This window comes from Schistocerca gregaria, chromosome 5, assembly GCF_023897955.1.
Source record: "Schistocerca gregaria isolate iqSchGreg1 chromosome 5, iqSchGreg1.2, whole genome shotgun sequence".
In the NCBI taxonomy this organism is placed as follows: Eukaryota; Metazoa; Arthropoda; class Insecta; order Orthoptera; family Acrididae; genus Schistocerca; species Schistocerca gregaria.
Window position 1 is genome coordinate 307,644,601 of NC_064924.1, and position 25,013 is coordinate 307,669,613.

Sequence of the window (25,013 nt, forward strand, 5' to 3'; positions counted from 1 at the left end):
CCAGCCGCAATACAAGCTGTCACCAAGCCTGCGTATTTTGTGTTTATAGAAAGAATTTGTTGTATGTAACTGTATTTTGGGTGTCTGTATGGACAATTACCTTGTCTGAAGGTTTTTGTTGTATTTCCTGTAAAGATTTATTGCATTGCATGTGAAGACTTTTTCTGTGTAGATTCGTTTGCTGTGGAGTAGATTATAGTTTCAATTCTTCTGTCGATGGTTAGTGCCAGCTGGGTGCAGTTGAGAAAGACAAGAAACGCTTTAACGAACGAGCTGTCCACGGAATTAAAAGCGTATCGGATAGCATCAGCAACAAGTGAGTTGCCAGTCATCCAAGTTACTGAAGCTACAGCGAAATATGGCCGAATAGCGAAATTCGCAAGACACAATCGTAAGTAGCACAGAGCAGTGAAAATTTAGCAAGAATGGGAGATATCCCACTATGGGCAAAGAAAATGCTAAGAGAAGTAGAAATAGACGGGAAAAAAGCAGAAGAGGGATAGATAGAAGAAGCAGACAGGAGAAAGATAGAAGAGAGAGATAAGAGAAGCAGACAGAGAACGAAGAGGTAGAACGGCAGCAACTGAAAGGAAAAAAAGGAAACAAACACAGAAGTTGACTGGAGAAAACCAAGAGAGAGAGGATAGCCGATACAGGCTGGGAAAGGCAGGAGCAGACGCAAAGGCAGACAAAGAATCGAATGCAGCAGATGGAGGGCAGTTTACAGAGAGAATGGTGCCGCTGCTATGAGAATTTCGTGGCAGCTAAATCTGTTGATGAGAAGGCTATTGAGATTTTAAAGATAGTCGCAAACAACGTGACCAACGGCCCGAGACAAATTTGAAAAAGTAGAAGTGGTAAACACTTCCATTTCTGAGAGTATGCTGTCTTTGCAGGGACTAGGTGCGTCCAAGGATACATAACCAGTGAGATTTCCGGAAACTGAGGAGTTAGTCACTTAAACAAAGTGTGGAAACCACAATAAAAGAAACAGAATGGCAGCGAGTCATAGAGTCCTTAATTCTCCTACCAAAGAGTAGAATACAAATAAATAATGTGCAGCATAGTGTGCAAATGCATTTTCTATTGGTGCGCCGTCGGCTACACAAGACAGGGTTACTGCGAGAAAATTCTGTCCGACATCGTGATCTTTGTTCATTAGTCGGAACTTTAATGATAAGCATTTTGCTCCCTTGAGGATTCCTCAGCTATTCCACTGGTACATCAAAACATGGGTAGGCCAATTCAGATACAGTCTGTCATACATTTCGCAAGTCCAAAAAAATTAAAGTCAATGAGTAGTCATATGAGTGGAAAGACCACTGCGAAAGTTTTATCCGTCACGAGACAATGTATCGTCGGATTCAAAACAGAAATTATGAAACTATACTGGTCGTCCACTAAAAGAAATAGGGTTCGGTTTATAATAGTAGTCCCAACACTGGCAGCAATGCTCTTTCAAACCTACCCACAGTATCCATAAGAGGTCGTAAAGTGGAATCAACGTCGCATCCATCCGTACACTGGTAGAGAAGTGATTTGAATTTTCATCAACACAATGATTCAATGACAACTGAGCCAAAAAAATCTTTGCATGTGGTGGAAGAGTGATACGGATGCCATTAAGCTAGTTTTCATTGGCCTCGGACAATACGTTTGAGAAGATAGGAGAATGAGTTCTACTTGTGAGAAATGCACGACAGGAGCAGTGGGCAAATGGCAATCTCAGGGAAAGCAGAAACTAAGATCAGAATAGTATTTGGAATAACCAGACACCAGAGCATTATGATGACAGGCGACATATAGGAAATTACGTGAAAATACCACCAAGAGATCGGGACAACATGAGAGTAGAAGTTATTGACATAAGAAATCCTGCCCGATATCGTAGTCAACGTTTGACTATTTAACGAGCAGAAAATTAGTAGAGGCAAGGACCAAATCTTCACTCTAAGTGTAATTACAAGTACCACTACTGATTATTATTAAGTGTATTTTGTCTGTTTGTGTACTTATCAGTTTTCTTGCGGCTACTGCTTTTGTGCACATGTATGTAGTATTTTTAGCTGGAACCCAAACGTGTAAATGGTTCAAATCGCTCTCAGCACTATGGGACTTAACTGCTGTGGTCATCAGTCCCCTAGAACTTAGAACTACTTAAACATAACTAACCTAAGAACATCACACACATCCATGCCCGAGGCAGGATACGAACCTGCGACCGTAGCGGTCACGCAGCTCCACACTGTAGCGCCTAGAACCGCAAACTTGTAAATGTGAAGCGTATTGCAGATAGACATGCCTAGCAGAAATCACTTTCCTTTGATAATTATAGTTGGAATTACAAACTATAGCGTTCGAGATTAGGCTAGTTCTGCCCATCAACGTCATGCATTCTCCGACAGCCAATGAGTGTTCCGCTGTGGATGTCGTATCAAGTGAGAGCAGTAAATACGAGCGTAGCGAGTTATTTGGTGAAATTTTCATTAATCCATTCGTTTCGACTTCTCATGGCTGATGGTGATGTTAAGACAAATTGTACACAAGCAAGTGAGAGGCGGGATACACGCTTACATCAATCGCAAAGCGCCTATATGCGCCTGCCGCAACTGTCGCTTGGAACCAACAACGATGCAATCGACATCCGTTTCTACACCTGCACAAACTGCCATCTTTCATGGATTAGGGTGTAAACCTGCAGACACACGTCTGCCTGTTGCGAAACCTCATGGTGCGACCTTTCGGTATTGCGAAAACATAATATATGCTTTTAAGTTTGAGAATGAAGTGCAGCCAACATCAACGAAAGCAATAGCACATCTTGAGTTAACATGTTACATTTGTCTTTCAGAAGTGTCTATGAGGTAACAACACACTGTATGATTCCTCTGTCTTTTTGTGTGCCGTTCTTTTGATTTCTGATCCCTGTCATGTCTAATCATAATTTTAGTGGTTAGATGGCAAATATTCTTTGTAGAAATCTTTTAGTTTCTCCACACCTTTGTTGGTTTGGAAGGATTTAGCAATATTTGGAAAACTGGTAAGAGATTTTTGAGTACGGCATGATAAAGAATTAGTTTTTTCGTGTTTCTGCGTAGTCAGTATATATTGCAGATTTTATTAAGAGTTTCTGGGCATACCGACAGCTGCTGAAAATGTCTTGCGGTATTTATTAATATGTTTGGGATTTATGGACACTGCTTTTGTTGAGAGAGCTTTGAACGATTCTGACTATGTGTATTTGTTAGATGCTGTCATTAGTGTCGTTGCTTTTAGTATGTTAACTTGCCCATGGATTGATAATACTGAATATGGTACGCAAACCACTTTGAGCTTAGTGCTGTTCTCACTTTTAACCATCATCTAATTAGACGTGTTGTAGAGCACCAATGAAATTCGTTAGACTTAAAACGTTTAGAGGTAACAATAGAGTTTAATATGTAACGAATATTTTATACGTATGGGTAGCCACGACATATAAGTCAGGATTGAAATTAACTTGTCTATAACAACTGTACATGATAGTATGTGTTCCCGAAAAAAACAGTTACCGTAGATGACCATGCAGCTTTGCTAGAAATGAAACGATAATGAAATTGACACCCTAGCTGCAAACAGGCGTTGATGTACTTCATTAGTAACTAGGGTGTCCATTTAATTATCGTTTCATTTATAACAACTGTGATACGTTTGAACTTATTCAGAAAGAAAATAACTTGGTGAAAATATTCTACTGTTGCACATATTCATCCATATCAAATGTAACTACAGGGTTGTCTAGAGCAGTGCTAAAGTGGTTGCACAGTCACTAACTTTACTCATTGAAGCTCACGCCTGTTATAGAAGCAGACTGGCCAAGGCAACAAACCACAGAACTGTCAGCTAGTTGTCTACTTCTTTCTCTCTGGTGACTGTGCAGATATCAGTAGACATACTGAGGCATACAAAGACCGCAGCCAACTGCAGTTGCTCGTGGCAGACGTGCTGCTGCCTCACAGGTGTCCTCAGGCACAGGGGTCAGCGAACCGAACACCACTAGATGGCAACCTCTGCGTCTGTGCCACCCATGAAAGACAAGGCAACTTCTCGTAGTTTAAGAGCACAGTGAAGTCATGCGAAGATAATATGATACGCGAATGTGGGAAACATTTCTGTTATTCTGCTAATCAGAAATAGTTGGTATGTCAAGTACTCTCAAATAATTTGTATCACACACATAAGTTTAGATTAATGAAACAAGGAATTTGATTTAGTTAATTCAATCAATACTGTGTCATTGTAAAGAGACTGCGCTGTACCCAAACTAAGAAGAGTTAATAATATAATCACTTTTACGGGATGCGGATTCAGCTTATGAAGCTGCAGTTGTTCGTTAATACGAACTCTCCATGTATGTGGTTACAGTACCATGTCCATCTTCATGTTCTGTTTATTAACTAGCAATCAATCAGAGAATATTCTATTTTACCGAGCCCATGATCTTGAAGGAAGACGTAGTCACTTTATCGGTTCAGAGATTGTGTGAATTACTTAACTTTCTGGAATATGAAATCCATGTGGTTAATAGGAACTGCTTTTGGGGAGTTTTCCTTAATTTTTGGGACAGATGAGGGCGTTATGTGACATAACTGTCACATATCACAATGCAGTATTAGTTCATTTTTAGCACTGTTTCGCTGTTGCACTTATAGGCACTGGAAATCTGTACCTGGAGAATAAGCTTCACGACCTCCTAGCGCCCCGATGATTCCCAGTATGGTCTCGGGTCTTCTTTGTCGTCCTGAAAATCTCATTCGGTCCCTTAACTGATCTTGACCAGATGTAAGTTTTGCAAGCCGTGATGGTGATGTCCATAATTTGAGCGGCTTCCTTCTCCTACGTTCCGGGTATGTGACCTGAGTTGCTAATTTAATTCCAAATTTCATTTCGCTTCATTATTTATATCTGCATTCTTCCTTTCATTTGATACCGCCTATAGTACTAGAGTCACTTTTGTTAACATAATTCATAAGTAATTTCTTATTTTCAATAACATTTGTGAAGCTTAAATGTAAATTTAATTATTTTAAAGGTAACTTGGCCTCTGACTTAAGTTGTACTGCAGTTTTCCTGTTTAAGTGAACCATTAAAGAATAAATGTAACCTGGTGTGTAACCAAGTAGTGCTCTGCTGTGTAGGTATTGTCCTTTGTGTACAGTGGCCTTATTAGACGGAAGGTTGTTAATTATTTCGTTTTGTAATAGCAACGATCATGGCACTCCATTCAACATCACGAAGATACTTACTTAACAATGTGATTAGAGCAATGCGAAGAAAGGAAGATGCTTCAGTAGTACTTACTTGAAAAGGTATTGCGGTGCGGTGAATATTGCACTCAGTAATCAATATAATACTAGAAAATTAAATTTTACGAATAAGGTGAGAAGAGCAGGATATTTACAAATTATTTGAAGGGAGAACTGTATTCTAGATCGGCGTAGACTCGCACATCACTTCCAATAGCTGGGGAACTACCAGTCATTAAGTTTGAAGATAGGTGCGGGTGCGGGTGTTTTAAATATTCCAATACTTTCAGAAAATATCGAGAAAAGTTTTATAAAATCCACCTCTATATGTTAAAAGGTGATAAGACACTACTACAAGTAGCCTTCATTATGTCTGTGATAATTACTATTAAGCAAATGTCATTTCAACTCATATATGGTGACATAAATAAGAGCTATTACAAGGTGGCTTCCTCGTCGTTGTACACCAACGACGTAGCAAAACAAATGAAACTATGAGCATTGGTATTTTATTTCCTTGCCATTTGTCATTATGCCGTGACAACTTCCACCGAAGTCGATTACCTCAGCTACAATGCATTAGCAGTTTTCGAGTGACGTGTGACAGCACTCTGCAGAAAAATACTGTGTACGACGTACGGTGTACAGGAAGCTAGACGGACGCTGCAAAATGGTTAAAATGGTCTGAGCACTATGGGACTCAATATCTGAGGTCATCAGTCCCGTAGACTTAGAACTACTTAAACCTAACTAACCTAAGGACTTCTCATACATCGATGCCCGAGGCAGGATTAGAACCTGACAGTAGTAGCAGCGTGGTTCCGGGCTGAAGCGCCTAGAACCACTCGGCCACTTTGGCCGACTACGGACGCTACAAATCATACACTTACCCAATGCTTTCAATTAAAGGTTGCCGCTTTGCAAATTACAACTACCTGTATACGTTTCTTACGCTACTCAGAATACCACGGCTTGTATTTCCTGCATATGTGTGCGGAGTACACAGTTTTTCTTTCCCGATGAAGCTCAGTAACACGTCTGCAGTAAGTAACATCCACCGCCACTACTGAGTTGACAATATTCATGCAGCTTGCATAAGAATGCGGTTAAGGTAGGAAAACTGCCAACATCGTAACAATAAAGAGTAATGCTGCGTCTAACGTTTTATGTAAATGTCACCGGAACAGAAAAATTTCAGTGATTCTAGTGGGAGCAAGCCTTGACGCTGGCCTCGGTTAAGGAGTAATATCGGGTCACTGATAATGAGTAGTCGGTTGAAAGCAACAACAATTTGTGAGTATTATCTGAAAATGGCTTGGTTCAAATACCTCTGAGCACTATGAGACTTAACTTCTGAGGTCATAAGTCGCCTAGAACTTAGAGCTACGTAAACCTAACTAACCTAAAAACATCACACACATCCATGCCCGAGGCAGAATTCGAACCTGCGGTTGTAGTGGTCGCTCGGTTCCAGACTATAGCGCCTAGAACCGCACGGCCAGTATTATTTGAAACAAGCTTTATAGTTAATACTAAAGAAGAGCTAAGGAAGGACACACCTTATAGCACTTCCGTGCATGACACGGAAACATTGTTCGACAGTAAAGCTGTTGAAATTTGTATTTTTCGTTTTTTTCCCAAATCTCAGATAGAAATAGCCAGTATCACTCCCTTGAAAAGGAAACAGAAGATTCTTCCCCGTCTTTTCCCAGTGCGTGCCTGTCCTTTTCCATTGACCTCGTCGACTACGAGACGTAAAGCCTTAAATAGTGACAACACGGTGATCAAGAGCACTTGTAACATCTTCCGAAACAATGGTCTGTGTTACAAGCTCTTATGCGCAGAGAAATCTTTTGGAAACGGACGACGGTCGCTAGCTTTCATGTAGGTAATAGTATATCGTGGCGTCGGTTATTTCCAGTCCAGAAGCTCTTCAATATCTTCCGTCATGATTTTCCTGTAGACAGGATCAGAAAGGAAGACGTGGCGCAACTCCTGGTCGCGGTCGCGGACCATGAAGCGCTGGAAGTCGTCCGCCGACACGTACTTCCGGGCGACGTCGCCGGTCATGGCGGTGAGTTGGTGGTGAGCGGGCGCCATGACGACCCCGCCGAGGCGCAGCTGCCGGTAGCTGCTCACCAGCTGTGTCCACGGCAGCTCGCGCTCCGCCTCCACCCCGCCGGCCGCCAGCCGTGACGTCAGAGCGCTGTGGTACTCGCGCAGCAGCTCCTCCAGGTGGGCGGAGCGCAGCTCACGGGAAGTGGACAGGTGCAGGAAAAACCCGATCTGCGGGGCAGACAGCTACGTCAGAACCCTAACCAAACATTACTCACGGATATAAGCCATTCATCACCGAACAGATTACTCTGTTGTTTACACTTTCTGTCGATCTTAATTGCCGCCTCTAGAAGTTGTCTGGAAAGAGCCAACTTTACAATCACGGCACACATTCTTAGCAAAAAATATGACAATACACTCATATGACTTCAAAAGGATTTCATTCATGTATGTGGTGATTAATATTTTGTTTATTGTGTCTCCCTTTGTCTTCTTCTCTCTAAGACACGTACACAACTTTAATACAACGAACTCAGAAGTTCGATAGCGAAAAAGAAGCTCTTAGGGAGACAGAATATCTGTTTGCGTTTCAAGATAATATGAAGAATTACTGGGTAGATGGCCAATAATCCTTTCTCCTTACTATTGCATGGGGTGATTCAGTGTGTCTACCTACGGGCTTTATGCAAGCCGCAACATCTTTAAGTGTGTGTGTGTGTGTGTGTGTGTGTGTGTGTGTGTGTGTGTGTGTGTGTGTGTGAATTCCTAAGAGACCAAACTTCTGAGGTCGTCGGTCCCTAGACTTACACACTATGTTAATAACGACACACACACACGCCCTGGGGAGGACTCGAATCTGCGGCAGGATGGATCGCTCAGTCCGTAACATGGCACCTTAAACCACGAGGCCACTCCGCGCGCCCCACTTTAAGTACCATGCACAAGATTTTCGCATTCTCTCACTAGACGCAAGCTATTAGCCCTAGAGAAAACAAATAAGAATAAGAACTTTTTTGTAGGACATTTGATGTAGTTAAGTTTTTGTACTCGGATACGTTTCCGCTAGAGGCCGTTATTTTCGAATTATTCAACAAAAACGGTCAAAAGTGATCCACAAACACATTTTTCTTGAATAACCCCAAAACGGTGGCCTCCAGCGCAAACGTATCCCAATACAAAATTTAATCGCCTTAAATTTCCTACAAAGTGCTTCTGTTCATTTTTTTTGTAGGACCAATAGTTGGCGCATCGTGAACTAGAGAAAATCAAAATTTTGCACATGCTTTTTGAAGGTGTTAAGAGTTGTGAGTTGCGTAAAACCAATGGGTAACGCCAGCTGACTCACCTGTATAGTACGTTATACATCTACATGACTACTCTGCAATTCACATTTAAGTGCTTGGCAGAGGGTTCATCGAACCACAATCATACTATCTCTCTACAATTCCACTCCCGAACAGCGAGCGGGAAAAACGAACACCTAAACCTTTCTGTTCGAGCTCTGATTTCTCTTATTTTATTTTGATGATCATTCCTACCTATGTAGGTTGGGCTCAACAAAATATTTTCGCATTCGGAAGAGAAAGTTGGTGACTGAAATTTCGTAAAAAGGTCTCGCCCCGACGAAGAACGTCTATGTTGTAATGACTTCCATCCCAACTCGTGTATCATATCTGCCACACTCTCTCCCCTATAACGCGATAATACAAAACGAGCTGCCCTTTTTTGCACCCTTTCGATGTCCTCCGTCAATCCCACCTGGTAAGGATCCCACACCGCGCAGCAATATTCTAACAGAGGACGAACGAGTGTAGTGTAAGCTGTCTCTTTAGTGGACTTGTTGCATCTTCTAAGTGTCCTGCCAATGAAACGCAACCTTTGGCTCGCCTTCCCGACAATATTATCTATGTGGTCCTTCCAACTGAAGTTGTTCGTAATTTTAACACCCAGGTACTTAGTTGAATTGACAGCCTTGAGAATTGTATTATTTATCGAGTAATCGAATTCCAACGGAATTCTTTTGGAACTCAGGTGGATTACCTCACACTTTTCGTTATTTAGCGTCAACTGCCACCTGACACACCATACAGCAATCTTTTCTAAATCGCTTTGCAGCTGATACTGGTCTTCGGATGACCTTACTAGACGGTAAATTACAGCATCATCTGCGAACATTCTAAGACAACTGCTCAGATTGTCACCCAGATCATTTATATAGATCAGGAACAGTAGAGGTCCCAGGACGCTTCCCTGGGGAACACCTGATATCACTTCGGTTTTACTCGATGATTTGCCGTCTATTACTACGAACTGCGACCTTCCTGACAGGAAATCACGAATCCAGTCGCACAACTGAGACGATACCCCATAGCTCCGCAGCTTGATTAGAAGTCGCTTGTGAGGAACGGTGACGAAAGCTTTCCGGAAATCTAGAAATACGGAATCAACTTGAGATCCCCTGTCGATAGCGGCCATTACTTCGTGTGAATAAAGAGCTAGCTGCGTTGCACAAGAGCGATGTTTTCTGAAGCCATGCTGATTACGTGTCAATAGGAGGAAAACTAAAATTTTTACGTGGTGCTGGTATAAACTACTCCATTAGTCGTCCTATTCAACATGTGTATAGGAGGAGGAGGAGGTTAGTGTTTACGTCACGTCGACAGCGAGGTCCTTAGAGACGGAGCGCAAGCTCTGTTTAGGAAAGGATGGGGTATGAAATCGGCCGTGCCCTTTCGAAGGAACCATCCCGGCATTTGCCTGAAACGATTCAGGGAAATCGCGGGAAACCTAAATTAGGATGGCTGGAGACGGGATTGAACCGTCGTCTTCCCGAATGCGAGTCCAGTGTGCTAACCACCTCGCTCGATAACATGTATATAGTTTTTATTACTTGCTGAGATGCTGCTATTTACGTAACCCAGAACCAAGTTGATAAACAAAGAAAATAGAGAAAGTCCATTGTTTCTTGAAAAAAAAAAACGTTTTCTTCCTCTCTCACCTTGACCTTCCATTTCATAATAGGAACGCCCACCAATCACACTCGCAGGCAAAACCTTACTGGAATAATGTGCAGGGGCATCGGTGGCCAAATAATGTGATCACTTCTGTATAATGGCCTTGTAGGGAACATCAGTATTTAGTAATCAATGGTGACAAAAATGTGCAGAGGCTCCCTCGTGCTGGAAGGGGGTACCCATCCTTGTAGCAAAAGGAGCTTATCCCAAGAATGCTGGGATCTCATTTCCAAGGTAGTCTACATAACGGGGTTACGTAGGACGATGTGGTGTCACAACGGTCCCAGTCCACTGTCTATTATAAAACGTCACACATTTACAAAGGAAAGTTCTCCAAAGTGTTTCTTCAGAAAAGCGTTGGTGTTTTCACCGGACTACCGATGCGAGTTAAGAGTGTTATTGATACCGTCGTAGGTGAAAGTGACTGTCAGTAAACATTATTAGTGAGATTCATCAGTGATTTCCGATTAGCCAACGATAAAATTGTAATCGTCTGCTAACATCTGTCTTGAAGGTACTGAATCAGCTATAAATATTGGTTGAGGCCCCTCATATGTACCATCCACAGTATTCTTGTAAGTGGGATACCGTTATATAAACTAATTCTGCATGTACCTGTTGAAAGTCTGCATTCTACCAACAGAAGACTGTCTTCTAAATCATAAACATTCCGCTCGTGTGTACATTCAGACGAGAAGTAACTGCTGGGCACCTCACAATCCTCTCTTCAGTTTGGTACTCATCATCAATAATGTAATCGTCTACAACATTCTCTTCAAACAGTAGCAGCGTTCCCGTTACTAAGACCATCCACATTTACGGTAGTGACATACTCGTCATTTATAAACACGTGTGACAAGATCAAGAGATACTGTATAAATGTCCAACAAATTAGAATCACCGCTGAAAAACACACCATCACAGTTTGAACTTAAAGACAAGAATAAGGATCAATAAATAAATTAGAGTACCACAACACGAACTGAACACTAATCGCTATAGCCATGTAACTAATAAAATTAGATCACATTATACGGGAATTTTTACTCAAATTGGTCTCCACTGACAAATCCTAAATTATTTACTATTCATCCTTAAATATTTCTTTATATGAACGTTACTGTTGATTTCAAACTATTATGATTATTAACAGCAAATTTAAAAGTGTGTAGTTGCTGTAAAAGAACCAGGCTCTGAAGTTGTCATGGGTGAAGTACAAAAAGTAAATATATTATGCACAGCTGTTAACTGAGTGTGTTTCCAAGAATGCTGTAGGCAGGATGGCTGTGAAGTTTCCAGCACACATATTGCGCTCCAGACATCTCCAGATGGGATTCTAAAGCCTCGCTCACGCCTCCCCTCTTCAAAACACACACACACACACACACACACACACACACACACACACACACACACACACACACACACACACACACCTCCTGTACTTTTTGCCACGATCAATGGCATCTGATCTACCTGTATTATTTTAAAAAAAAAACCTATAAGCTTCACCTCCAGTGCGTAAATTAGCATCACGTTCAAAACTATTTGACTAATCTGAATACTTTTGTCAACATTCTCAAAATTACCGAAACAATCAAAATTATTTATCAGTAAGACATTAAGATATTGACAATACCGTAGTATATTCATGCATAAAAAGCCTACGCTTCATCTGAATTGCATAATGAAGCTCCATGTTCAAAACTACCGAAATAATTTAAATTGTGCATCTTAAATCAAATGTAACAAAATAATCAAAAATGGCTCTGAGCACTATGGGACTTAACATCTCAGGTCATCAGTCCCCTAGAAGTTAGAACTACTTAAACCTATCTAACCTAAGGACATCACACACATCCATGTCCGAGGCAGGACTCGAACCTACGACCGTAGCGTTCACACGGTTCCAGACTGAAGCACCTAGAACCGCTCGGCCACAAGGGCCGGCAACAAAAGAATCCAAAGGGCCTCTATTATCAATTAAAAATACAAAAAACCCTTGTCAAATATGATGTACAAATTTATTCCACCACACTGTGTTTTAAAATATTTTATTTACACAGCTTTTTGCAAGTGTAAATTTGGGCAAGAAAAGTAATTTAAAACACAGCCTGATGGAGCAGTCCTTCAGATTTCTCGAGTTAATGCGGCCTACAGAGAAATCTCATATGTACACAAAGCCTCAAAGAATACGTAATGGATGTAACGTACAACTTTTCTACATCTTTATTAAACGATCCAGTTACTTCAATGTGATCATTGCCTACGTTCGATGTTAACGTACAACAACCACACACAAACAGTAGGGGTCAGCCCTAGCATTGAAGGATATAAAGGGTAAAACTTCCTGGCAGATTAAAACTGTGTGCCCGACCGAGCCTCGAACTCGGGACCTTTGCCTTTCGCGGGCAAGTGCTCTACCAACTGAGCTACCGAAGCACGACTCACGCCCGTTACTCACAACTCTACTTCTGCCAGTATCCGTCTCCTACCTTCAGTTTTAATCTGCCATGGAGTTTCATATCAGCGCACACTCCGCTGCAGAGTGAAAATCTCATTCTGGATATAAAGGGTGTTACATTGAAGGTACGGCCAAACTTTCAGGAAAGCTTCCTCACACACAAATAAAGGAAAAATGTTACGTGGACATGTGTCCGGAAACGCTTAATTTCCGTGTTAGAGCTCATTTTAGTTTCGTCAGTATGTACTGTACTTCCTCGATTCACTGCCAGTTGGCCCAATTGAAGGAAGTTATGTTGACTTCGGTGCTTATGTTGACATGCTACTCATTGCTCCACAATAATAGCATCACCAGGTTAGTGTTCATCACGAACGTGGTTTTGCAGTCAATGCAATGTTTACAAATGCGGAGTTGGCAGATGCCCATTTGATGTATGGATCAGCACGGGGCAATAGCCGTGGCGCGGTACGTTTTTCCAGAACGAAGGTGTCCGACAGGAAGACGTTCGAAGCAATTGATTGGCGTCTTAGGGACCACGGAGCATGCCAGCCTGTCACTCACGACTGGGGAAAACCTGAACTACGAGGACACCTGTAATGGACGAGGCAATTCTTCGTGTACTTGACGCTAACCCTAATGTCAGCGTCAGAGAAGTTGCTGCTGTACAAGGTAACGTCGATCACGTCATTGTATGGAGAGTGCTACGGGAGAAACAGTTGTTTCCGTACCATGTACAGCGAATGCAGGCACTATCAGCAGCTGATTGGCCTCCACGGGTACACTTCTGCGAATGGTTCATCCAACAATGTGTCAATCCTCATTTCAGTGCAAATGTTCTCTTTACGGATGAGGCTTCATTCCAACGTCATAAAATTGTAAATTTTCACTGTCAACATGTGTAGGCTGACGAGAATCCGTACGCAATTGTGCAATCACGTCATCAACACTGATTTTCTGTGAACGTTTGGGCAGGCACTGTTGTCTTGATTGGGCCCCATGTTCTTCCACCTACCCTCAATGGAGCACGTTATCATGATTTCATACGGGATACTCTACCTGTGCTGCTAGAACATGTGCCTTTTTAACTACGACACAACATGTGGTTCATGCACAATGGAGCTCCTGCACATTTCAGTCGAAGTGTTCGCACGCTTCTCAACAGCAGCTTCGTTGACCGATGGATTGGTAGAGGCAGACCAATTCCATGGCCTCCACGCTCTCCTGACCTCAACCCTCTTGACTTTCATTTATGAAAGCTCTTGTCTACGCAACCCCGGTACCAAATGTAGAGACTCTTCGTGCTCGTATTGTGGGCGGCTGTGAAGTGTTTGAAGTCACGCTGTTACGTTCTGTTGCTGTGTGTTTCCATTCCATGATTAATGTGATTTGAAGAGAAGTAATAAAATGAGCTCTAACATGGAAAGTAAGCGTTTCCGGACACATGTCCACATAACATATTTTCTTTCTTTGTGTGTGAGGAATGTTTCCTGAAAGTTTGGCCGTACCTTTTTGTAACACACTGTATAAAGTGTATCCGGCGGACATGGAACACAGGCATTAAGGTAACGCTGGAACGGAGCGATTTATCTGACGTCCAGTGGGGGTGGACCATTAACTTTTGGGCCATGGATGGAGGGATTTCCGAAACGGCTAAGTTTGTAAACGATTCTCACGCCAAAAAGGTTAAAATATACCGTGCGTGGCCAAATGACTCTACGCAAAACAGGCCCCGAGGCACCTGTGGTGCACAATAGGACATAGGTGGAAGGATTGAAAACTGGCTGTGGAGATATGTGCGAACGAACATACATGCAACTGTTTAGCACCTGGCCTCCCAGATGAACCAATGGCGACCATTAAGCGTTCGCTGCTACCTATGGGCCTTTGCAGCAGGCATCTGGTTCGTGCACACAAGCTGACTGCTGTTCATCAGCGATGAAGCCTGATATTTCCACCGAAGTACCGCAACCAGCCTTCCTCTGAGTGCCGAGAGCGGGCTTTTTCAGATGCTCCCTCGGACAGATGGCGTTGGCGTGTAGGGCGTGAAATGTCTAAAAACAAACACCCTAAATGCATTATCATCTGGAAAGTGTTTTCACAGCTTTCGTCATTCTGGAAAACACACTGATTACACCCATCCATCCTTGGGGACCATGAAACACATACATGCAGTTTGTTCTTCTTCGACTCCATGGCACCTACCTGCAAGACAATGCAGCATGTCATAAAACTCGTAGAATACACGAGTGGGTTTGAAGAGCACCAAGATGAGTCTAGTGCACTCCACGGCCCACCAAACTCCCCGGTCTTACACGAAATGGAGAATCTGTGAGACTACCTGAATCGTGCTATTCGTGCCTTGGTTTCTCAACCGAGTAGCGTAGTGCAGTTGGCCATGGCAGTGGAATTGTCACGGTTCAACAGTCCCTGTCGGTATCTTCCAGAACCTCACTGACACTCTTTCTGTGCGTCTCACAGTGATCCACGCTGGATAGGGTCTCACAGTGATCCGCGCTTCCATCGGCGGTTATTCATTATTTTAACACGTGACCACATTCAGGTGACTGCGTAATGCATGTATTAAATTTTTTTAATTACCTAAAATTATGGCTGACCAGATAACATCCTTTTCTTTTTGTTTGATACTTTGGACTCGTTTATTTCAAATAGTGTACTGCTTTGATGGCAATGACTTCGTGTAAGAGTACAAAACGCATCTGACTTAAAATAACACGCTAATCATTTTACCCTAAATGAGGCAATGTTTAAAAATATCTTTGGAGGAAGGCTGCAACATTCACTAATTGGAACTATGGTGATAAAGGTCTTTAAAACCTGTATAGAGCCGGCTGGAGTGGCCGAGTGGTTCTAGGCGCTACAGTCTGAAACCGCGCGACCACTGCGGTCGCAGGTTAGAATCCTGCCTCGGGCATGGATGTGTGTGATGTCCTTAGGTTAGCTAGGTTTAAGTAGTTCTAAGTTCTAGGGGACTGATGACCTCAGAAGTTAAGTCCCATAGTGCTCAGAGTCATTTGAACCACCTTTATAGATTCTATTCCCTTTCCCATCCATAACGAACTACCAAACAATACGCAAATACAAATTTGTTATGTTCCAACAAAGCCATGTAATAACAGAACATTGAAAAAGAAAACGATATAGAGGCATAGACATTTCGAAAAACACGGTTTCTGAAAAATTAGATCTTTGCAATATAGTCAATTTATGTACCAAAATAAGTAAGGATTTTAAGTACAAAACACGTGTGGAACTCCAGTTATAAATTTTGCTGTAACGCCCTTATGTACGGCGAAATTCATTCAAAACTGCTGCAAGATGCAACGTACGTGGCTAAATCTCATGTATTCTTCTTTGTGCAGTAACATATATTCACATTATCAGGAGAAGATGACAAACGTTTTTCACTGCGAGATAAAATATTTTCCCTTACATGGGGTAGCTATAACGTCAGCGTGGTTTTGAGCAGTGCCACGAGTGTTTTGATAATAATGAAAAAATCTTTACTTTCCTTATAATGTAATTCTGTTATCAAACTATGCTTTTCGACAAGAGCACATTAACTCCCTCAGTATCAAGGGAGGGAGGTGGTGTTTTGTTCCCTTCTTATGATGATATAGTAGTTCTTTTTAATGTAATAAAACTGTGAAAAATATTTATTGTTCACCACGATACCATAAATGCTTCAAATATACTATGTGATCAAAAGTTTCCGGACGCTTGGCAAAAAATGACTTAAAAGTTCGTGCAGCCCTACATCGGTAATGCTGGAATTCAGTATGGTGTTGGTCTACCCTTAGCCTTAATGATAGCTTCCACTCTCGCAGACATACGTTCAGTCAGGTACTGGAAACTTTCTTGGTGAATGACAGCCCATTCTTCACGGAGTGCTGCACTGAGGAGAAGCATCGATGTCGGTCGGTGAGGACTGGCACAAAGTTAGCGTTCCGAAACATCCCAAAAGTGTTCTAAAGGATTCTGGTCGGGACTCCGTGCAAGCCAGTCCATTACAGGGATCTTATTGTAAGGTAACCAGTCCACCACAAGCCGTGCGTTAGGAACAGGTGCTCAAGCTTGTTGAAAGACGCAATCGCCACCCCCGAATTGCTGTCAACAGTGGGAAGCAAGAAGGTGCTTAAAACATCAATGTAGGCCTGAGCCGTGATAGTGCCACATAACAACAAGGAGTGAATAACACGACCACACCGTAACAACATTGCTCCCTAAATTTACCGTTCGCACTAGGTACGCTGTCAGATGACGTTCACTGGGCGTTCTCTATACCCACACCCTGCTATCGTCGTGCCACATTGCGTACCGAGATTCGTCACTCCACACAACGTTTTTCCACTGTTCAATCGCCCAATGTTTACGTTCTTTACAGGAAGTGAGGCGTTGTTTGGCATTTACCGGCGTCATGTATGGCTTACGAGCAGCCGCTCGACCATGGAATCCAAGTTTTCTCACTTTCCGTCTAACAGTCATAGCACTTGCAGTGGATCCTGATGCAATTTTGAATTCCTGTGTGGTGGTCTGGATAGATTTCTGCCTATTACACATTACGATCCTCTTCAACTGTCGGCTGTGTATGTCAGTCAACAGACGAGGTCAGCCTGTACGCTTTTGTGCTGTAGGTGTCCCTTCACGTTTCCTCTTCACTATCACGTCGTAAACGGTGGACCTAGAGATGTTTAGGAGTGTGGAAATCTCGCGTACAGGCGTATGACACAAGTGACACACAATAACTTGAGCACGTTCGAAGTCTGTGAGTTCCGCGGAGTGCCCCACTAACATGAAAAAATGTTTTTATGGCGTGCCCGGATACTTTTGATCACATAGTGTATTTCGGTTAAACTTACTGCACGTTTGCAAGTTTTACTAGTTCATATGACCTTTCCCAGTGAATGTAATGCCCAATATTTTTGGGTTCAGAACTTGTTTACACACAGATACTCCTTGAAAAAATATGCCAACAGTCTCTTGGCTGTTCTGATGCGGCCTGAAAGGAATTTCTCTCCTGGCCAACCTTTTCATCCCAATATAGCACTTTCAACCTACGTCCTCAGTCATTCCAATCTCTGTCTTCCTCTGCAGTTTATTTCCTCTACAGCTCCCTCTAGCACCATGAAAGACATTCCCTGATGTCTTAACAGATGTCCTATCATCCAGTCCCTTAACCTTGTCAGTGTTTTCCACATATTTCTTTCATCTCCGATTCTGCTTAGAAGCTCCTCATTGCTTACCATATCAGTCCACCTAATTTTCAACATTCGTCTGTAACACCACATCTCAAAAATTCCAATTGTCTTCTGTTCTGGTTTTCCCACAGCCCATGTTTCACTACCACACAATTCTGTGCTCCAAACGCACGTTCTCAGAAGCCTCTCCCTCAAATTAAGGCCTATGTTTGATACTAATAGACTTCTCTTTGTCAGGAATGCCATTTTTACCAGTGCTAGTCTCCTTTTAATGTCCTCCTTGCCTCTCCCTGAATAGGTCATTTTGCCACCCAGCTAGAAAAAATCCTTACATTCATCTGCTTCGTGAGAATCAATCCTGATGTTAAGTTTCTCGCTTTTCTCATTTCTGATACTTCTCATTACTTTCGTCTTCCTTCGAGTTACTCTCAATCCATATAGTGTACTTCATAGACTGTTTATTCATTTCAGGGGATCATGTAATGCTTCTTCATTCCACTCATGATGGCAATGTCGTCAGCGGATCGTATGATTGTTCTCTTTTCACCTTTAATCTTAATTCCACTTCTGAACCTTTCCATTATTTTCATCATTGCTTCTTCGATGTACAGAATGAACAGTAGGGGCAGAAGGCTACATCCTTATCTTACATCCTTTTTAAAACGATCACTTCGTTCTTGGTCGTCAACTCTTATTGTCTCTTTTTGTTCTTGTACATATTGTGTATTATCTGTCTCTCCCTATGGCTTACCCCTATTTTTGTCAGAATTTCGAACATTTTGCACCATTTTACATTGTTGAAGGCTTTTACGAGATCGGCAGATTCTTTGAATGTCTCTTGATTTTCTTTTAGTCTTGCTTCCGTTATCAACCGCAAAGTCAATATTGCCTCTGTGGTGCCTTTACCATTCCTAAAGCCAAATTGATCGTCATCTTTTTTCTGTAAATTGTTCTCATAACTTTGATGCGTAATCTGATAAGCTAATTGTGCGATAATTATCCCACTTGTGGGCTCTTGCAGTTTACGGAGCGGTATGGACGATATTTTTCCGAAATTCAGATGGTATGTCGTCAGACCCATACATTCTATTCACCAACCTGAGTAGTCGTTTAGTTGCCACTTCCCACAATTATTATAGGAATTGTGATGGAATGTCATCAATCCCTTCTGCCGTAATTGATCGTAAGACTTCCAACCCTCCCTTAAATTCTGATTCTAATATTGGATCCCCTATCCCTTCTCAATCGACTCCTGTTTCTTCTTCGATCACATCGGACAAATGTTTCCCCTCTTTTGGGCCTTAAACGTACTCTTCACACCAATCTGTGCTCTCACACCTCCATTTAACAGTGGAATTCCCGTTGCAATCTTAATGTAATCCTCCTTGCCATTAATTTCACCGAAGGCTGTTTTTACCTGCCTATTTGCTGAGACAGTCCTTCAGACAGTTATTTCTTTCTCGATTTCTTCACATTTTTCATGCAGCTATTATCTCTCACCTTCCCTGCAATTCCTTTTTATTTCATTCCTGAGTGACTTGTATTTCTTTATTCCGAATTTCCCTGAAAACGTTTGTCCTCCCTCCTTTCAACGATCAACCAATGTCTTTTTCTGTTACTCGTAGGTTCTTCGCAGTTACTTTTTCCCCTCCTTAACTGAACTGCCTACTGAGATACACAGTATCACAGTATCTATAGCGTCGTAGAACCTCAAGAGTATCGCGTTATTTCTTAATACTTCCGTAACCCACCTCTTTGCGTATCGATTCTTCCTGACTAATCTGTTAACCTTCAGCTAACTCATCACCACTACTAAATTGTAATCTGAGCCCATATCTCCTCCTTGGTACAGCTTACAGTCCAGTATCTGATTTCATCTACATCTACATCCACATCTACATGGATACTCTGCAAATCACGTTTAAATGTCTAAAAAAAAAGAAAAAAAACAATATTTTCGCATTCGGAGGAGAAAGTTCATGATCGGAATTTTGTGAGAATATTCCTCCGCAACGAATAACGCCCTTGTTTTAATAATGGCCATCCCAGATCCTGTATCGTTTCAGTGACACTTTCTCACCTATTTCGCAATAATACAAAACGTGCAGCCCTTCTTTGAACTTTTTCGATGTGCTCCGGCAGTCTTATCTGGTAAGGATCCCACTCCGTGCAGCAGAATTCTAAAAGAGGACGGCCAAGTGTAATGTAGGCAGTTACTTTAGTTGATCTGATAAATTTTCTAAGTGTCCTACCAATAACACTCAGTCTTCGGTTAGCCTTCCCTACAACATTTCTGTGCGTTCCTTCCAGTTTAGGTTGCCAGTATTTCTAATTCTTAGGTATTTGTGATTCTTAGGTATTTAGTTGAATTTACGGCCTTTAGATTTGACAGAAATTTAACGGATTCCTTTTAGTACTCATGTGGATGACCGCACACATTTCGTTATTTAGGGTCAATTGCCAATTTTCACACCGTTCAGATATCTTTTCTAAATCGTCTTGCAATTCGTTTTGATCTTCTGATGACTTTACTTAGTCGTCAGAAGATCAAAACAAATTGCAGAAAGACTTAGAAAAAGTTTTACCAGTTGATAAACGACAGCGTCATCTGCATAGTCCTACAGCCTAAGACGGTTGCTCAGATCGTCTCCCAAATCGTTTATGTAGATAAGGAACAGGAAAGGGCCTGTAATACTAGTTTGGGAAACTTCTGTCTTAATCGTTGACTTTCCGCCAGTTACTACGAACTGTACTCTCCCTGACAGGAAATCACGTATCCGGTTACATAACAGAGATGATAGTCCATAAGCATGGAATTTCACTACAAGCCGCTTGTGTGGTACAGTGTCAAAAGCCTTCCGTAAAGCCAGGAATACGGAATCCATTTGAAACCCCTTCTGAATAGCACTCAACACTTCATGCGAGTAAAGAGCTAGTTATGTTTCAACGGGCGATGTTTTCTAAATACGTGTACACTGTGTGGTAATAGACAGTTTTCTTCGAGGTAATTCACAATTTTCGAACACAATACATGTTCCAAAATCCTGCTGCATATCGACGTTAATGATGCGGGCTAATAATTTAGTGGATTACTCCAACTATCGGTGTCACATGTGCAACCTTCCATCTTCGGTTACGGATGTTTCGTCGAGCGAACGGTTGTAAGTATGGAGCTGTTGCATCAAAATGCTCTGAATGGTACCTAATTGGTATACAGCCTGGACTAGAAGACTTGTTTGTAGTGCTTTAAGTTGCTTCATTACTCCGAGGTTGTCACTTCTATCTCACTCGTGTTGGCAACTGTTATTGATTCCCCTGGAATATTCTCTTCGTCTTCTTTGGTGAAGGAATTACGCAATGCTGTGTTTAGTAACTCTGCTTTGGCAACACTGTCTTCCATAGTACCTCCATTGCTAACGCACAGAGAAGGCATTGATTGCATGTCGCTGCAAGCATACTCCACATACAACCAGATTCTCTTCGGATTTTCGGTCAAGTTTCGAGACAATTTTCGTTGTGGTAATATTATAAGCATCTCGCATTAACGTCCATGCTAAATGTCGAGCTTCCGTAAAAGATCGCCAATCTTGGAGAGTTTTCGTCTGATTAAATTTGGCATGCTTTTTTCGTTGTATCTTCAACAGTGTTCTGACACGTTTTACTATTTTCCCTACGACATTCAAAGTTCTGACATTGAATGCCCCGACTCATAGAACTTTATCATTTCGTTATTATTCAATCTTTTCTCTATTGCCTTCCACAGCCATTTGTGCTGTGAAATAATATTAAAAATTAAGTGGGAAGCGGAGGATCAAATGAAGAAGTGCTAAAAGCAATGGGTGGAGACAAATGGCTGTAGAAGGCAATATAAGAGGGATAGATAAGTGACAGGTTTGCTACGGTATCCAGGCAGAGCAACGATTCCTCTGGAAACTTGATACACATACACACCATTGGCGGTTATGTAATTGATTACACACTGCTGGAACAGCTATTAGTGCACATGGAAAGACAATGTCGACTATGATCTGATGACGGCATATTCCACCTGGAATATAGCAGATGTGCAGATGTGCAGATAACGGTTTCAACGTCGTCCCCAGTATATAGCGTAGTCGCATAGTTATCAGGGAGCAATCTATGTGTACTCTATAATACGGAATGCTCAAAGTCCAATTGCTCAGTGCGATGCAAACCTATGAAGTAAGCAGGTAATCATCCCAAGGAGACACACTCGTGCTTTATACAGCCAACTGAGTGAGTTTGAAAGACTTCAAAAATTGTAATCTTCTGTGCGTCGGGACGGTCTTTTGAGAGAATTGCCACACAAGATCTACATCTACATCTACATCCATACTCCGCAAGCCACCTGACGGTGTGTGGTGGAGGGTACCCTGAGTACCTCTATCGGTCCCCCCTTCTAATCCAGTCTCGTATTGTTCGTGGAAAGAAGGATTATCGATATGCTTCTGTGGTGGGCTCTAATCTCTCTGATTTTATCCTCATGGTCTCTTCGCGAGATATACGTAGGAGGGAGCAATATGCTGCTGGACTCTTCTGTGAAGGTATGTTCTCGAAACTTTAACAAAAGCCCGTAACGAGCTACTGAGCGTCTCTCCTGCATAGTCTTCCACTGGAGTTTATCTATCATCTCCGTAACGCTTTCGCGATTATAAATGATCCTGTAACGAAGCGCGCTGCTCTCCGTTGGATCTTCTCTATCTCTTCTATCAACCCTATCTGGTACGGATCCCTGACTGCTGAGCGGTATTCAAGCAGTGGGCGAACAAGCGTACTCTAACCTACTTCCTTTGTCGTCGGATTGCATTTCCTTAGGATTCTTCCAATGAATCTCAGTCTGGCATCTGCTTTACCGACGACCAACTTTATATGATCATTCCATTTTAAATCACTCCTAATGCGTACTCCCAGATAATTTATGGAATTAACTGCTTCCAGTTGCTGACCTGCTAATTTCTAGCTAAATGATAAGGGATCTATCTTTCTGTGTATTCGCAGCAAATTATACTTGTCTACATTGAGATTGAATTGCCATTCCCTGCACCACGCGTCAATTCGCTGCAGATCCTCCTGCATTTCAGTACAATTTTCCATTGTTACAACCTCTCGATACACCACAGCATCACCTGAAAAAGCCTCAGTGATCTTCCGATGTAATCCACAAAGTCATTTATGTATATTGTGAATAGCAACAGTCGTATGACACTCCCCTGCGGCACACCAGAAATCACTCTTACTTCGGAAAACTTCTCTGCATTGAGAATGACATGCCGCTTTCTGTTATCTAGGAACTCTTCAATCCAATCACACAATTAGTCTGATAGTCCATATGCTCTTACTTTGTTCATTAAACGCCTGTGGGGAACTGTATCGAAAGCCTTCGGAAGTCAAGGAACACGGCATCTACCTGTGAACCCGTGTCTATGGCCCTCTTGAGTCTCGAGGACGAATAGCGCGAGCTGGGTTTCACACGACCGTCTTTTTCGAAACCCATGCTGATTCCTACAGAGTAGATTTCTAGTCTCCAGAAAAGTCATTATACTCGAGCATAATACGTGTTCCAAAATTCTACAACTGATCGACGTTAGAGATATAGGTCTATAGTTCTGCACATCTGTTCGACATCCCTTCTTGCGTCCGTGCTGCGTTAGTTGTTTAACGATGCTGGTATGAGTGGTCACGTGAACATTCTTATACCCACAGGCGAGGTTCTGGATGTTCAGTCAGGACAGACACCTTTCAGAATCGTCATATTGTAAAGGCAGCATTGGCAGATCGTACAACTAGCAAGGCGTGGATGATAGCGTCTGTGAGGCCAGATGCGTCAACACGAAACTGTTGCCGTTATTAGTAGTGGGACGACAGCCACACACATTTCTAGCCGGTTCTCCACTAAGGCCACGCCACTTACACGATTCGACTGGTGCCGTTAGAGTATCACTTTGAAGATGGAATGGAGCTCCGTGATCTTCAGCCACGAAAGCATATTATGTCTGCACACAAATAATGGTCGTTTGCTTGTACGACGTAGACATGGAGAGAGCTGTCTCGAAGAGTGCATTCATTCAGGACATCCAACGCCAGGCCTTATTGCGTGCGTTGCGATAAGTTACAACTCTGGTTCACCACTGTTGTTGCTAAAGCGGGTGCCAACGTGCGCTCGGTACGTGCAGAATGTTGATAGACCAGTCTTTTACCGTTTTTGCAGCAGGACGGTGACGTGTTGTTGCAATAGGATAATGCTCGCCCACAGACCGTCCGTGAAACTCAACGTGCTCTACAGGACTTGTAGCAACTTCTCCGGACATGTCCCCAATCGAGCTCTTGAGTGACATGATTGCACGATAAATGACTCGGGGGACTCGTCAACCAACAACTATTATAAAACTACGTGAATAGGCGTGGAATAACGTGTCCCAGCACACCTTTCGCCATCTGTAAGATCGACTGGATGCGAGAATCATCCCCTGCATTGCCGACTGTGGAGTCTACTCCACGTACTAATATGGGTGTTTCGGCTTCGGTCAATACCTTGTGCCTTTGAACAGTTTGTGCTTTTTTTTTTTTTGGTCATCAGTCTGCAGACTGGTTTGATGCGGACCGCCACGAATTCCTTTCCTGTGCCAACCTCTTCATCTCAGAGTAGCACTTGCAACCTACGTCCTCAATTATTTGCTTGACGTATTCCAATCTTTGTCTTCCTCTACAGCTTTTGCTCTCTACAGCTCCCTCTAGTACCATGGAAGTAATTCCCTCATGTCTTAGCAGATGTCCTATCATCCTGTCCTCCTTATCAGTGTTTTCCACACTTTCTTTTCCCCTCCGACTCTGCGTAGAGCCTCCTCATTCCTTACCTTATCAGTCCACCTAATTTTCAACATTCTTCTATAGCACCACTTCTCAAATGCTTCGATTCTCTCCTGTTCCGGTTTTCCCATAGTCCATGTTTCATTAC

At 42.4% G+C, this 25,013-nt stretch overlaps 1 protein-coding gene across 2 annotated transcripts in view; it reads right to left on the reverse strand.

The window, feature by feature from the left end:
* Window positions 1-5,578: 5,578 nt before the first annotated feature.
* The window catches only part of LOC126272443 (uncharacterized), a 65,157-nt gene continuing 45,722 nt past the window's right edge, over window positions 5,579-25,013 (reverse strand). The window contains exons 4-5 of one of the 2 annotated variants that reach the window (XR_007549223.1): window positions 6,843-7,571; window positions 5,580-6,630 (exon numbers count right to left, since the gene is read on the reverse strand). Coding sequence is in view for 1 of the 2 variants with exons in the window: in XM_049975318.1 (XP_049831275.1) it covers window positions 7,197-7,571 (375 nt within the window). In the remaining variant the exon portion in view is untranslated. Of the gene's footprint in view, window positions 7,572-25,013 lie in introns of both variants that reach the window. The other variant, XM_049975318.1, reaches the window with a different exon arrangement.